Genomic DNA, 16,581 nt, shown 5'->3' with positions numbered 1-16,581 from the left:
AGAGCTCTATTGAGAGAAGAACAAAACCCCTGCAAAGATCTAAGCAGGTGCTTCATTTTAGATACTGAAAGTGATTCTTTGAACTTTTTATGTCCAAATAAAGAGGAAAGGCATGCAATATTTTGTTTATAAATATGTACAGTTAGTTTCCTGTAAGAAATGAGCACCTGTGTCTGGCCTTAGCTTATTTAAAGCCAGAGTCCTGTCAGAGCATTGCTCATTGGAAGACCATTCTGGTATCACTATTAAAGTTCCTGATCTGCAGGTTAGCCTGCTGTAATTTGATCTGAGTTTTCTTTTAAAATGGTCTGGGAGTGATAGCATTAAAAAGTGACATCGGTCTGTTGGGTTGAGGGAAGGTAATGCAAACGGTAGCGCTCACCGTCATCCAGTGCTGTTGTCTGGCAACCCAGTAACTACAGGTAAAAATTCTTATTCCTGTGTTTACATAGGTGTTAGTAGTCTCCTTCCTGAACAGACTTTGCGTACTGGCTGTGGCTAATTATTCCTTATCCTAGATCCAGAGGCTGCCTCTGAAGGAGGAATTGGAAAGAGTCAACACAATTCAGAAATCCCATTTACGCACTGCTTTCCAAATCCTTTTGTTACTGTATTCAGAACAGAAATAATTGATTTATTTAATAACTATGACTTGTGTCTTTTATTGGAATATTTTGAATTATTTTTTATTATTTTGCAGGATGCTTTGCTGTGCTGTGAAAATGGCTGATTTCTTGGCTAAATGTAGTTTTAATTTTTATCTAGCTAGCTTAATAGCCGTTCCACAATCTGTATTTTGACAGCACTGTGACAGTGCAGGTTATATCTATGCCAATTAATAAATCCTATAGTGTTCTGTGACTGAAAACAGACCAAGACATGCCCAACCTGTTGTACTGCATTCATTTGGGTGACCTGCCCCAAAAGTTATTTGACACATCAGTAAAGAAGAAATACCAAAAGCAACTGCATCCAGTTTTTGTGATGTCTCTGCCTGCCCAGCCCCTCTGAACAAAATATTTTTCTACAAAAAAGAATTATCGGGTAGGATAAAAGAATTGTATGGTATGAATGCATGAGTCAGATTTCTTCAAGAGGAGAAAGCAGTTAATGCCTCCCAATAGACACTACAGAGAGACATCAGGGATGAGGTAACATTTCTGCTCTGTCTGAAATTGTTAGGGAGAGAGCTCAGCCGCCAACGCAAGAAAAAGGACCTGTGTGATAAGGAAGGTAGGTGGCTGTATCCAGCTGAAATGGTAACATACCTGAGAGTGTTATGAAATACGCGTTAAGAATGGGGTGGGATTGGGCATCTCGAAACCGCCATTAAAATGCTCTAAACCAAAAGTAGTTGTGGTTTGACATTCTTTTCCTATGCCTGTTTCTGTTGCCTTTCTTGGTAAGTTGTCTCAAAGAAGGGTTTAGGTAGAGTTTCAGAGCTCCTGGTTTAGGTTGGGCTCTGCAGAGAACATGTCAGGAGATTCTGAGGTGCGTGGTAGTACCCTCAGCCCCCAAAGTGAGCCTCTATGGGTCCTTTAGAGCCAGAGGCAGTGCCTCATACTCACCTCGAAGTCCTTAACAGATTTCTCTCCAGAGCCAGACATACCATATAGGGGCCTATATTGTAATGTTAACTACCTCAGAATGTTGGCTTATTTTTTTAACAAAAATTATTATACCAGGGTAATCTTACCTGTCACACTGGGACGCGTATACTTTGCATTGTACATTGTTTCCTTTATGTACCTTTATGTCATTAACAGTCTTGGCATGACTGCTTCCCGGGTAGTAAATGTATTCTGGCATAATTAAAGCAGTTCCACTTCCTTTGCAGGTGAAACCTCAGAGATGGTATCTCTGGAGGGAGACATCGGAACTGACCACGAACTTGCCAGCTGCTATTTATCAGTTAACCAGCGCGCCAGGTACCATCTTTTTGAATCCCCATCCCTGACCTCTGTATTAACACTTACAGCGATCTGCTCTGGTCCATAGGCCATTGCTTTGGCAATTGTAAAAATTGAGTTATAAAAAATGACTGTATTTTTTCATCTTATTTTTTAGCTCATTATATATGTTCAGCTAAAAAAATAAAAAAAGGAATCGGAGAAAGCAATTTGAGGACGTGTGTTTCATCTGTGTGAAAATCCATGTAAAACAATGTAACTTAGTTAAATCTTACCATGGTAGCTGATTTCCCTTAGTAGGGTATCTGTATGGCATGCACTTCTTAGGATACACCCAATAGCTCTGCTGCTGCAGCCAATGTTTACAGACATAAATTCATGGATCCTGATCCTCTTGCTGCCACTGTGTAAGCAGATTGTTTATCCCTGAAGTTTTTGTCAGGCACAGAAGCCTGCTTGTATAATTAAAGTTGTAGCATCTGTGCAATAGTTATACACTTAAAATTACTGTGCCTCAGCGTCACCTCCCTCTATTGATCTTCAAACCAGCACAAAATGCAATTGAAAATACAAGCAGTTCAGGCAAAAATGCCATTATGGCCCGTAAAGAGCACAGGATGCTGCGAGCTTTCTAGTGCAAGGGCAGGACTACACTGTTTTTCCTGTCTTGCAGAATGGTGCAAGAGGCATCTTAATATTATGTGATGAGAAGGGACATAAAGCTATATGGATAAAAGGAAATCATGCATAAGCAGTTAGCCTCTGCAGAAGAAGAGACGTAGGTTGTAAACTCTTGTCCCTTCTCCCATGCCACAAAGTCATTTAAATCACAGAGTATTGGGCAATATTAGAGCTGCAAAAACTAGCCTGGCCATAACTTCATGTAAGGGATAAATTAAATACAACTGTTAACTCTGTATTGTTTGGAAAATAAAGGCACAGTTGGCATTAACAGGGTTGAACTGGATGATTTCTTTTGGAAAAACACTTGGATCCTTTTTCTGTGTTTTACAAAAAACGGTGTCATGCTTCAGGTGACTGCTGCATTCTGTATTTGAGCCTTTATTTGAAAAAAGATTCAAGGATAACGAATTCTAGTACAAATATTAGGGGAATACCTTGTATATTTCCATGACAAATATTATTAAATGGATTTGAAAGAGAATCATCCAAAAATGAATTTTCTAAAAGGAGCGCTTCTCATCAAGCATAACAATACTGCCTAAACAGATGCTATTTGATGAGATGACTGACCTGAAATCTAGCTATAACAGAAACTTGTGTTCCTCAGTTACTCAGATGGACTGTATATTTAATTTGATGACTTTATTTATGATAAGCTGCTTTAGGAATGCAATAGTATTCCATGTTTGTTCCTTCTCACGTGTTTTGCAAAGTGGCAATGTCATTTTGTGAGTGGCTATTGCAAATCAAAATGGGCCCGGAAACGTGGCTGGTCTGTACGCAGCCTCCCGGTCAGGGCTGTCTGTGACAGCGCTGCATTGCCCCAGGGGAAGGATTTTTTTGGGGTGACAGCTTTGCGGGCGCAGTGAAACAGCACCGTTTCCAGAGCCTGGGGCAGAGAAACCAGAGCCCCTTCCTGGGGCAGTAGGGCCTGGGGCGCTCCTGCTGGGCTATGGTGTCGGGGCGGGGGGGTACCTACGCGAGCCACTGACCCTTGAGGGATCAGATTCCTTGTACTAAACACCAAATTTAGTCTATAGGTGAAGAGACTACTTTTGAAATGAATGAAGTGGCTTACAGTCAGCAATGCTACCCTCTCCACAGGCACAACCAATTCCTATGTAAAAGGAAGGGCAGAGCTGAGCAAAGAGCAGAGCTGAGCTGGGGCAGGCAGGCTGCATGCGTTAGGAGTTTCACCTCTGGATGGTTCGGTTACTGAATCATCCGCTGCTTCTCTGTTGGGTGGCAGAAGTGTATCTATGAGGGGGTTTGCATCAGGAAACAAACGCCATAGTTTAGTTACCATGTCTTGGGAGAGCTTTCTAGGCAGGCTAGTGGGAGAGGTGTGATTAAAACCTTAATGTGCTTGATATCTGTTCCTTTTTTGGATGATCTTGCTCTCCACAATGTCACTGGGAGAATTCACCCATGCTTTCGTTGGCATGGCTTGCATTCATTTTTGTGATGTTGATCTACCTTTTTTTTTCTTTTTTTTTCTTTTTTCTTTTTTCTTTTTTCTTTTTTCTTTTTTCTTTTTTTCTTTTTTTCTTTTTTTCTTTTTTTTCTTTTTTTTTTTGTTTTTTTTTTTAATTTTTTTTTGCCTAGAGGCCACCCAGCTGCTGGCTGGTGGATGTCCTGAGCCACAGGAAGCACACAGTGCAGAAGTTTAAAGGAGCTGCTGACAGTCCAGTGGTTTCAATGGTCATTCTGAACATCCCCAGAGAGCTGCGGGGGACGGCAGGCGGGGTCTGGTCATGAGCAGAAATCACTGTCAGGCCTCTAGCATTATTGACTAATTTATGTTTTCTGGTTACATCACAGGAGAAAGGGGCAGAGCGTGGGAAGGTGATACTGGCAACATCGCCTATGATTTAGGGTTGCGTGGCCACCCATCAGGGGGTCTGAAGGCTGCCTGTGTATGAAGACTTGGCACAAAGTCTGGGAATCGTGCAGAGCTTCAGGCATGTCCCGCGTTAGGCAGAGCCAGAGAGCAGTCCCGGGGCTATAACAAACCAGTCAGACTCAACTAAAAGTGGAGCTATTTATGTGGGAGGTTGTCTATTTTCTCTTGTGACTTGTGGATGTTGTCTTTTGTTCACCCAGGCTCTAGGGCCTATCAGTTTGCACTTAAATATAGCTTTCCCAGGTTTTCGAATCTGCTGTTTTCCCAGAGGAATGTGCGTTCCTGGCATGTAGCCCTCCTTCTCTTTTATCAGACTGAAAATCATCTCACTCACTGAGTGTTGGTAGCTTCTGGTAGATGACCAGCAGCTTAAAGATTGCCGACTTCCAGACCCCTCCTCTCTGCCTTCAGTTTGAGGGCATTGTGGCTCATTTGATCCTACCCTTTCTGATGCCCTCTGCCTCCAGTTTCTTCATCCTAGCCCTTGCTGTCATCCTGAAATATCTCACCAAGTAGGGAGTGATGGAGGAGGTTTGCCTTCCTTGCAGTCCGAGGCAGGTGGTACTGGGAATCGCAGGAGCAAGTGCACGCAGAAAGGGTGGTGGTGACACCTGCATGTATCCAGTTCTCACCTGCCTAATTGTCAAGGGTGATGCCTAAGCACATGTGCCAAAGCTGTCAAGATCAAGTGCTGGTTTTGTGTATTCTCCCCAACTTAGCCAAATACTGTACTTGGAGGGAAATTTCCTGAAGAAAATCTAAAAGATTAGACTAAATAATATCCATAAGTGACATTTTAAACACAGATGCACAGCACTTTGTTTAACATCATAATTAGTAACTGATATAGGTACTATAAAACAGAACTTTCTTGCATGTTTTCATTTTAATAGGAATTTAATTTGCCATCTTTGAAAAAAAAACCCTCGATTCCATATGATTCAGCTCTCAAAACAAGCTTCACAGTTGTATCATTTTTTGAATCATTCAGAGCTGCAATACATTTCTACATCTGTTATTGCAAGTGTGCCATGGCTAATGACCAATGCCTAATTTAGCTGTTGTCTCTTAAGTTCTGTTATTGTCACTTCAGGTCAGAGGGATCAAAGGTCTGGTATTTTAAGGGATTTAGCACTTCTAGATAAAAACATTTTGCATTCCGTGCATGTCCAATCTCTAAAGATAAGTAGGGAGGAATATGGTAAAACCCTGCTATCTCTATGGAAAGGATAGTTGGAATGTAATTTGTATAATTACCTTGCATGGTAGTTATTTGCATTTGTCAGCATACCTTTATTTTTGTTTTCTACTTGTTATAAAGCATTTTGCACTTATTTTTTGTACTGATTATATGAACATTTGATGCATGCTGCTGTGAAGTTTTTCTCATTGAAACAATTGCTTCCTGAGCACTTCACTTCTTCATGCAGAGTCCTATCAATGATTATAGCTTTTGGGGCTTTAAACAGAAATTATTTTAACATACTGTAAGGCTACTTGATAGTTTCCTGGGGGAATCCCACCCACTGTGTTAGTTGCAAACAGCTATATGAAGAATGCTGTTCTCATGGCTCAAACACTTGTAATGCTGTCCCACCCAAACTAACCTCACCGTGAGAGTGTCTTCTAATCCACGAACGAGATAAGCAATGGAACTATATGTTACTGTCCCTCTATTTAAAGGTGTTTCTTCCAAGCAAGCTAGTACTTAACTTTCTTTATTTTACTCTGACAAAAATACAATCATACAATTATAAAAAAAGACAGATGTTCAGTCTGTTGTGCAAAAGAAATGGATGGCTGATTTGCTGTGAAGGGATGGTATAGAATTCTGTTTGTTAGTGCAATCAAATAAAATATGGAGTGTGAAAGGTTACATTTTCCTCAGTGAAACAGAAAATTGGCTTCCATTAGGTGAAAAATTAATGGAAATTTCACTAAAATGAAGTCTTCTCAGTGCTGCAGTTCTTGCTAGCTATACTGTAATTTTAACCTAGAAACCATCCTAGCAATTCATCCTTGCATGATAGCAGAACTGTTTTTAAAAAGTATCAATTTCATTACGCATGTGCGTGGATCGCAAAATTCCAGAAGTGTCCCAAGATATCCCATCATGATAATGCAAGATTTTTTTATTTGATGAGAATCTTTGGATAATTTCTTCCATAATGCTTTCCCCCCTCATTTCCGTACTGCTGCTGCTAGCATTTTGTACCAGCTGCTGTTCTGTCACGAAAGCAACTGCTTCCTGACTTTTTTTGTCTCTGAAAACTTGTCTACCTTTCCTAAGTGTGTCAGTTGGTCCAAGAAAATGTATTTCACAGTTCTTCAAATCTTGCTCCTTTTCTATCATTAGACCATCCCAATGACGTTACTATTACAAATACCTTTATATGCTCTGTGCCCCAAATAATCCACTAGTGGTTTTGCTTAAGTATGGTGCTGACCTTATGTGTGCCAGATGTGGTTAATGGAGGTGGTGTGACATGGATTCAGTGCTATCTTATTCATTTGGTATCCCCACCTCTTGGGGAGTCTAACTGTATTTATATTCCTCTGGAAAATCTGTAAAAGCAGGGTCAGATAATACTACTGCAGGTAGCTGGCCCCATTGCCTACACATGCATAAGCAGAGAGAGAGAGAGAAAAGGCGTATTCCAGTTTAAAGAAATAACAGGTATCTGCCTCTCTGTAGAATTAGAAAGAAACCATTACATTATATGCAACAAAAATATGAGCTTGTTATCAGCTGATAATATTGCTGTTTCTCTCCCCTCACATACAGCAGCAACCAGATGGATGGAGCAGTGGCCCTTCCCCTGTTTGCAGGGAATCTTTGCTCTGTCCTGGGCAATCCAGGTGTTTGATGGTTCTAGATTGGTATCTGAAACTTCGAGTGGGATTCTGCTGCCTAAATGTAGCCCTGTGGTGCCACCTGAGTTGCCTCAGGTGCCTGTAAGTGTCTCATCAGCCCTCATATGTCACCTCTTCTTGGGTGATTAAATAGGACTGGATACCAATGTGTATGTTACTAAATCCTTTTCGCGTGTCTGAAAGCAATATGCAAAGACATGGGCAGTTTGAGGTCACCACCACTGGTTTTGCTGCCTGGATCCATTCAGCCATCTGCTTTGGGCTTTCGTTCTCATCATATGTCTTCCATGGTGCAGTTCCATGCTTGGGTAGGTATACCTACCAAGCCAAAAGGGGCAACGCTTTTATTTTCTTTGCCCTTGGCATCACTCTCCCAGTGCTCATCTTAGTGCTGAAGCAGTTTGCTTTGGAGTCGCTGAACAGCAGGGCTGGAGAAACAGACCCAGTAGGAACACACAAGTGAGAAAGAAAAGTGTCTGCCCAGCTGGCAGCTACCCTCTGGCTCGGCCCTGTCACAGAATGCTTGGCTCTGCAAGCAGTCTTGTCTCTGGCTCTACAAATCCAAAGTAATTGAGCTGTTCAGGAGCAAAGCGGATCAGAAAGGCCATAAAAGGCAAATATTGTCTGAGGATAAATCATGCACGGTCGAAGGGGCTCGGTCTGTGAAGATAATTTCCAGGGAAGATTAAATGAATCAGAAAGTAGACCCTTTTGAGGATGCATTGCAACATATGTTCTTTGGCAAAATTCTTCCCCTAGAGCCCCCTGGCATTCTGCAGACCTCCCCAAACTAAACCTATGAGCCTTCCTGTAAATAAAGAAGGGACAGGCTCTGGAGGCAATCTGGACCTCTGTAAAAAGCCTCTTTGTGCCAGTCTGCGAGGGCTGGAAACTTCTTAGGCAGCAGAACTATGGATGCCGACAGGAACAAGTCCCCCAGATGGTTTGGCTCTCTGATGGGAGAGTGAGCGGCTGGCTCTGCTGGTGGCTCTGAGACCCCGTACCCCGCAGATGAGGGACGCTGGCAAAGTTACATGGGCATCTGGCAAATATAAAACCTTACGCAGCATTTGGGGCTCACTCTCCCTAACTGCTTTCTGCCTCTCCTCGTGCAGGAAGGTGGATGGTTTCCAGCTGAAACAGTTGATGGAAAATTCCTGCTAAGGAAGAAAAAGTAGAGGCTTAACTTTGGTAAAGACTCTAGTGATGGGCTGGGGTCAAACCTAGCAAGGCCAGGGCATGGACTGGTGCCATCCCACTGTGCATGTTGTCTGTGAGAGATGCAGAGATGCTTCTGCTACTGTCAGGCCGGGGAGTGGTGAATCAGGGATCCTGACCGCTGCCCTGATTGTTCCCTTCTCACCGCACCCAGTGAAGCTCCGGAAAAAATCAGAGCTCAGCACAAACCAAGCTGAGCATGGTTAGTGTTTGGAGAGGAGGCCCCAAAGGGAGAATGCAGAGAGCATCTGAATCACTTCAACACCCACGGAAATACACTACAAATAAAGTTGTGTTGTTTAGTTATAAATTTCATGCCGGAATGGTGTAATCTTGAATGTATATAGGGGAGAGTAGCCCTAAATTAGTATTACATTAATTATTAGCGACAGCTTTGGCTGAATTTGAAAGTGTATCCTAAAGGTGAAAAGCAATCCTCAGATTAACAGGGTTTCTGGATCAGCCCTAGGATTTGTGGGCTTCCTCAGGCATTGTTGAAAAGGTTTTGTTTTCCTTCATTTTTCATATTCGAATTTGGTAACATTTCTTTCCGTTGCTAGTGTTACTGTGCCTCTGTTTATTGGTTGCTATTCCTAAAAACAAATCCAGGCTTAGGCTTTCGTGGGAAAAAGATGTGGAGTGGGGAAATGGAAGGAAGGCCCTCTGGAAGATTTGTGGCATTTGATAATGTTACAAATGAGGCCAACAGCTATTTTAAAAAGAGCTATTCAAGTGGTTTATTTCTGGCAGAAATGCAGGAGTCCAAAGAAACCCTTACCTGCCTTGTTCAAAGGCTTGGGATGTTCTGCCTGTTGTGTTTCTCTCTCTGCCACATACTTTATCTTCTGCTGGTGTCAGTGGAGGGTTTCATAACACACGACTTGTTTCACTCTCTTGCTCTGAGATCTAAGTGCAGCTTTGCACTTTGCATCTTTATAAATAAATCATCTGTTTTCACAAATGAATCATCTATTGTTCAAGGTGAGCAGAATATTTTAGTGGCATCTAAGTTAAGAATTTTGATCTTTAAATGTTTGGTTTGTATTTTTGACCTGCTGTAGGTACAATTTATGTCCAAGGAGGCATAAAGATGAAATAGGACAGAAAAACCTCACTGCCCTGCAGATGTAACAAGAGACATATGCATCCTCAGTATTCTTATTCATGACTCTTGGGGTAACCATAGGACAGAGGAGTCACATTCTTTGGCAGCCGAGGCGCTGGGCACTGCTGAAACACAGAACTGAAATGGCACTAAGCTTTTACTGGACAAGAAATAACAACTGGAGGTAGGTAGTGGAGCACAGGGAAACAGCAAAACGTTAGGATGTGAAGAGATGCTTATGTGCCCGGAGCTCGTCCGGTTGTCTAGCTGTGTCAGCTGGTCATCTCAAAGCTGTTGGTGCTCCCTGCAGACCTTGCCACAAGCACTCCCGCAGGCAGTCTCACTTGCAACACATCTACCTCGATATTTGTCAGCGTGGCAGGCTGTGGGCATCTCATAATATCCACATCAGGGTCTGCTGTAGTACTCTAACCTGCGGTATTTTCCTAGTTCTCTCTCTTATATTAAGAACACATAATTGAGGCTTCGCTGATCTTTTTTTGGCAAAGAAGACCCCTTTGGGCTCAGCACTGCACTGGGAGACATCCAAGGTTTTGCTTTACTCTCTTTTTTGGAGTGAGACCTCCAGGAGCAGCCATGCACCTCATTCCACACTCAAAATAGCAAATCTCTTTCTGTGGAAAAGTAAACTCAGTTCCCGAGGAAAGAAATACTACTAAATAGTACCGTGTGGGCTTCAGTACCACGCATATGACAGGGAGGACACGCTTCAAGATACAAAAGAAAGAATTTAAAGATTGTGTAAGAAAAAGTTAACGAGCGTGGTAGGTTAAGCAGGAGTAAAGCTGGCACCAGCTTGGCTGAGGGCGGGTTGAGAGGCAGGCTCGGCTGCTTCGGGAGGGCAGAAACACACAGAGGTATAGGATATGGGGGTGCCTGGGACTGTAGGGTCCCTGGCTCAAATGGGATGGCTCCGTGCCCATTGAATCCCACCCAGGGAATCCAAGGAACGTGTCTGAGGGAGTTTACTATACACAAACGCTTTAAACAGAGTGATGAAGGGAGGGAGGTGGAGGGTGAGCCTGCGGGGGTCTTTGCTGGGATCTGCGCTCTTGTATTTAGTAACTTCAGCAAAACTTTCCTGTGAGGATTTACATCCCTAGCAGGTCGTATACTCGCTGAAACCAGTTTTCTACTTCACTCCCCTTCTTCATATTCCTTGTCAGGACTGTTTCTGGTCTGATGCTGACAAAATGTTGCCAGCTGGTGATTGCTACTTCAGGGCAAGGACACATGTTTTTATATTTCATAACGAATGTTTCACAGGATTTGCTAAAATTAGGTTGCATTCCCAGCTAGCTTTCTCAATTGTACAATTTGGTTTACTGTTGCCTTTTTTCATGATCACAGCTTCATATTTCAGACTAGATTTAAACTCTGAATTTGCCAGAGCTTGGATACGTTTGTATTTTAAATATACATCTTTCCTTTTAACAGTAGTTACAGCATTTGTCAGATCATACTCACAGAGTTTTAAAACATACCGTCTGTCCTGGGCCAGACACAAGCTCTTTGAGTGAGGGACTTTGTTGCTCTGTGTTTACATACTGTCGAGCTCAAAGGCACCTGATGCTGACTGAGCGAGCCCTTTGGTACTTCTCTGCTATAAATACTACTGTCATCCTGTACCTGGTAAATGTTTTTAAGATGAGTTCATAAGCGCTTGAAGCATAAGTGCTTGGATATTATGTTACAATTATGTTATAATGGCACAGAGTGGATACTCTTAAGAAGATTCTTGCTCTCACATGGTTGGAAATTTCTCTGGAAATGCTAGTAAGGCTTTATTTTCTGAAATGCAAAGTCCATGTACGAGTTCTTTCCCAGCAAGGACAAACTCCAGCATTGCTCCCTTTTCAAACGCTTGGCCTCTGCAAGTCACCTCCAGTTAGATACATCAGTCATGTATTAAGGGGTTTTGTTGCTCCCTCATTTTCTTCTGACAGTCACTCCAAAAAAGGCTTTTTCAGAGTAGGAAAATTGTTTCAATCATCTTTTCATTCATTTTTGCGGTCTCTGTCTTCATTTCAGTGATTAAGGACTTGGCAGGGCTGGACTTCTTTTTTGGTTTGGAAGATAGCTTTGGTTTGGAACATCCCAAAGTAAACGATGTCCAAAAGTTTCCTCTTTGTCTGCTGTGATTTCAAAGCAATTTTCATGGCTCAGTTCAGGACTGCCTAATAGAAGAAAATGGAGCAATAATTACTGCCTGCAGAGCTTCTAGCACAGCAGTTATTTAACAAGCTGCAAAATAATTTCAGGAACCTGGAAACCTCTCTTAGAAAATTTTTCATTCCCTGAAGAACTGTATACTTTGAGCCAAATGCTTTTCCTCGAGCTGGGCACGTAATTCCCGTGGCAGTCAGGCGGCAGCCGTGGCCCCAGTGTGCCAGGCGTGGGACGAGCGAGGGCACTGTTCACGGTCCTGCCGAAGGTGTGAAGCTCACCCCTGTCCACGCTGCCCGGTGTGCCACGCGTCGCAGCTCCCTGTCGCTTCTGGAAATCTTAACATTCAAACCCTCCCAGTGACTAAAAAAAAATAATCAGAGTCCTCATCCCTCTGGGAAACTCACAGCGCTCACTAGGTTCAGACCTCAGTCTTGGCCCTGGCTGCACAAAGCCGACAGAAGACTTCCCTAATGGGGTGGTCAAGATTTCCTGCTCACGTGGGGGAAATTTCGCAAGAAGCACGGCCAGCACATGGCCGGCCAGCCAGCAGCACCGGGAGCGGGGCGGCCGGGCGAAGCAGCTCATCTCTGCCCAGCGCCTCGCTGGGGGCAGCCCCACTGCTGCCCGCTCCAGGAGGAACTCAGGAGGGGGATGAGAGGCTTCAGATTTAAACCATGAGCTGAAATAGCTTTGACCGTACCTTGCGATGAGTGACCTCATTCAGGCTGAATTTTCGTAAAATGAGTGTGAAAATGTGAAGCGGCACAGAGTGAGATTGCCTAGGCAGCACGGAGATCTACAGATGCGCTTTGTCACATGCCACAACTTGCAGAGCATCTCCTTCTGTTTTACAGGTGTAGCCACAGAAAACCAGACACTGCAAAACAAACCTGTGACTAGAGTCTTTGGTGGGCATAAAACTTTGCTTACATAATTTATTCTGTTGACTAGAAAGGGCTATTCATTTGCTCAGAATTAAAAATTTATATACACATTTGTAATGTTCAGATCTAATGTTAGCATGGTAACTTTCTTTGTTTTAGTTAAAAGCCAAAATCCTTGTCGTTTCAAACAAAGAAAAACCCACTTAGTGCTAGTAATTAAAAGTTATTTGCACTTTCACAAAACTCTACGTGTTTTGGAAACAGGAGGCTACTGGTAGTCTTGTAAGCCCATATGGAGTCAGTTCTAAGAGTGGGGCTTCCTAGAGGGTGCGAGGGCACGCTCGCAGTGGCAGGTATGGCAAAACCCGGTCAAGCCTTCTCCTGGCTATGGGCTGCTCACCTGTGGTGGGGAAGCCGGAGGCGCGAGGGTGTGCTCAGGGCGGTGAGAGCGCTGCTGTGCAGCTTCTGGGCTGCAGCTGTCTTGCAGCTGGAGGGATCAATGCTGAAGCGTTTCAAACCCGGCTCTTGCCTCAGTCTCGGTAAACACTCGTGTCCTCGTGTGATTCAGGGGGTAAAAGCCACAGGCTGCCAAGTCTAGTCTACGGGGGAGTTCAATCGGATGGAAAGTGTTCAGTAGGTGGGAAAATGGGACACGCCATCCATAGCACTGGCTTTTTGCTGGTGCTTTTGCTGTCCCAGGGAGCACCGTTATTCCAGTAAGGATGTTAATGAATGATGTCTTCCAGCGGAGATTTTGTTAACACTTGTGCAATCTCCTATGCAAAATCTTAAAATCTACTTCTAATTAGGGATCTTCTTAAGGGATCAAGTACAAAGGATCCACATTGATCATTTAACAGGAAACACCAAAGAAATGGTGACACTTACCTAATCATTTGATCTTAAGTGAGGCAAAAAAATGTAAAAAAATAACAATTTTTTTGTGCAAAATTGTTTTGTTTCATTTCTCTTTTGTGTTTAAGTTGGTTTGTAATCATTCCGTATTGGGACCATCCACATGTAGTAAGGAATTACTTCTTAAGTTTGGTAAGAATAAATTGCGTCTTCTCCCACTGCCTACCCCTAAAATAAAGACTGACAACGAAACACCCTTCCAACACTTTCCACCAATAACTATTTTTGCAGAGAGTGGTGAGCACTTTAATTTTTGAAGTGTTTCCAAATTCTTTGTCCAACTATCATATTATTTCACTCAATAAATAATGCCCCCAGGATGGAAGATTTCTTTTTTCCCTACTGCAAAGAGTGAACCAAGTTACTAAAATTAAGCAAGTTACCCAAGTTTCTATATTGTGTTAACACAGGAATCCTGTTTCCTATTGTAACCCCTAACTGATAAATGTGCTGAAAAAGCGTACTTATTCGATAATTGTACAAGCATGAAGTATTTGTGTCTAGCCACTAAGCAAACCTGTGCTGATCTATAGCATAGGCTATTCAAATGGGAATGGAACAGCACTGAAAAAATAGACACGAGTGAAAGAAATAAACAGAAAGACTAAATAAATAAACAGAAAACAGCTTGTGTTAGGAGTGACTGACTAAGAGCTCACAGCTGCCCTTGTAGAGGATTGCCTCATGGCGTTGGCCAAAGGTTCCTGTCTTGCACAGGCATTTTTGTTGATGATGATTTGCTTTTTTCCAGTCCTGTACTGCAGTTAGGAGACTTATGTTGGGAGGGTAAATTGATTACTATAATTGTTCATTAATGCACTCTTATTTAATGTACTTTTAGAGGTTATATCCTTCAGAATGATGATAAATTATGGTAGCTTCAATTAATGTCACTGCAGCTAAAGGGATGTCAGCATTTCTATTAATACAGTACAATTTTCTGGGGTTTTATAATGAAGCTATAAAAAATTGCTGAAACTTAAGATACAAGTTTCCAATGTTTTTTTATGCACACAATATTCCCTTGAATCTAATCTAATCGATAGATATATCGAATCTAACGAGATAAAAATAGAGTGAGGAGAATCTACTGAAGATAGAGATCCCAACTTGTAGAAATGGAAGTATGCTAAGGGGAACACACTGCTTTTTCTTTAGGTTAAGCAGGAAGAGAAGGACAGAGAATGGTGATGCAGAGACAGTCAGGTGGAGCTGCAGTGGCAGGCATTTTGCTCCAAGGGCATCTTGCACCCCGGCCTCCTGTATTTATTATGACTGCCCACTGCCCCCTCCCCCCCCCCCCCCCCCCCCCATTAACTCTGCGTGGCAAAACAGTCTTGAATTTCTTAAGATGTGTTGCAGTGCCTACCACAACAGGGCTTGAATTCATGGAGGAGTTCAGAAGGAGCTCACATACAAAGGCGGCTGAGCTTGGAATAAACATACACAATCTAATGTTAGAATCAGATCCCAAACTAAGGAGTTGAGGGTAGAAAATGCTGTGCCCGCCTTTAAAAATGGTGCTAATATTCTGAATATTTTAGCATCTGATAATTAGCTGAACAACAAAGATAACTCAAAAGCACTTGGATTACAACAAAAGAAAGGAAAAGGAACAAGCTAAATATGTCTGCCCAGTGTACTCAAGCCTTTCAAAGGTACTGCAAAAGGTGTTGTAGATAAAACTGACCCAAGCTTTTAGAAAAACTTGGTCATTTTCCTCACAAGAGGAACATACAGAGAGAGAATGTTTATATAAGGTCTTTTTATGTTTTTCTCCTCAGGTAAGAGAGAATGAAAATAGTAAGGGACTTGTACTAACTGGTTAGTGCAATATACCAGCACTGAAGCACCAAGGAACCGTTATTGGGAATCAGATGCAAGTTCTGCAGGAAAAAAGATGTCTGCTGAGTAACAGCCTGCCCAGCCTGCTAACTGAGAGTGACAACACGGTGGGCTAGGCAGAAAGGAACAATAAAGATACTCTACTGACAAAGCAATTCATTTGGTATCTGATGTCTTTCTGAATATGGAATGGTTTTCTGAAATCGTGACTAAACATTGATGAATGGGCACACGCATTATTACAGCAGTCAATCTCAAGGTAATGAGATACATTAAATACCTAGTTATATCGTAATCCTATCAATTATGAGTGTAGTCTAAAAATAGAAATGCTAAGAACAACAAAAAGACAAGGAGACAAGGTAAGATGAACTCAGAGTCTCACAACAGCATTGTTTTCATGCACTAAGGAATAAAGTATTTATTTACTTTGGTCAAAGTTCAAGGGCTCCACATCTTCTCAGCCAATTTCTTCACAGTTTCTTTTTCTGTATTCCCCTTGTCTTTCCTTTCTTAACGTTGTCTAAGGGCTTCATGGACTTTTCCTTTCTTTTCCTAATTTATTCTGCATTATACAGAAAGATAAACTGTGCCACACAATCCACATGATATTAACGGTCTGCAGCAACCAAGAAATTTGTAGATGAGTGTAGGTTTTAGAAATACAACCCTGTGGAGACACTGTTGTTTGACTTTAAAATTGTGCTAGTCATTATTTTCTAATTCTGCCAATCACTCAAATACAAAATTAAAGAGGCCTAAAACATAAACATGTATGGAATATTAAAGATTAGCAGGGGTTTTTTTGCACCCGGTGGAGTTGTGCCTAAAGACCCAGATATCAAAATTATAGCCCTTGCACTGAGAAGCCTACAGTCTAAATAACTAGCTCGGAAAACTCAGGCTTTGATCAGCAGCTGAGCGAGGATGGCTCTGGAGAGAGGCATGTTTGAAACACACCAGGAAAAAAATTCTCCTGCTTCCCTGAGGTGGTGTGCAGTCTTGTTATTCTATTACCCTTCTGCTGGCACTCCGCAGTTCAAAGAACATAAT

The 16,581-nt window shown here is 42.4% G+C and overlaps 1 protein-coding gene across 2 annotated transcripts in view; it reads left to right on the top strand.

Moving 5' to 3' along the window:
- The first annotated feature begins 1,701 nt into the window (after positions 1-1,701).
- UTRN (utrophin) overlaps positions 1,702-16,581 on the top strand; it is a 411,474-nt gene continuing 396,594 nt past the window's right edge. For both annotated transcript variants that reach the window (XM_075748479.1, XM_075748477.1), the window contains exon 1: positions 1,702-1,928. In XM_075748479.1, coding sequence (XP_075604594.1) covers positions 1,796-1,928 — 133 coding nt within the window. In that variant the 5' untranslated portion in view covers positions 1,702-1,795. The remainder of the gene's footprint in view (positions 1,929-16,581) is intronic.

The sequence above is a fragment of the Balearica regulorum genome, chromosome 3 (genome assembly GCF_011004875.1).
Source record: "Balearica regulorum gibbericeps isolate bBalReg1 chromosome 3, bBalReg1.pri, whole genome shotgun sequence".
Classification (NCBI taxonomy): Eukaryota; Metazoa; Chordata; class Aves; order Gruiformes; family Gruidae; genus Balearica; species Balearica regulorum.
Note: the sequence above shows the minus strand (reverse complement) of the source record. Positions and strands in the feature narration are given on the sequence as shown.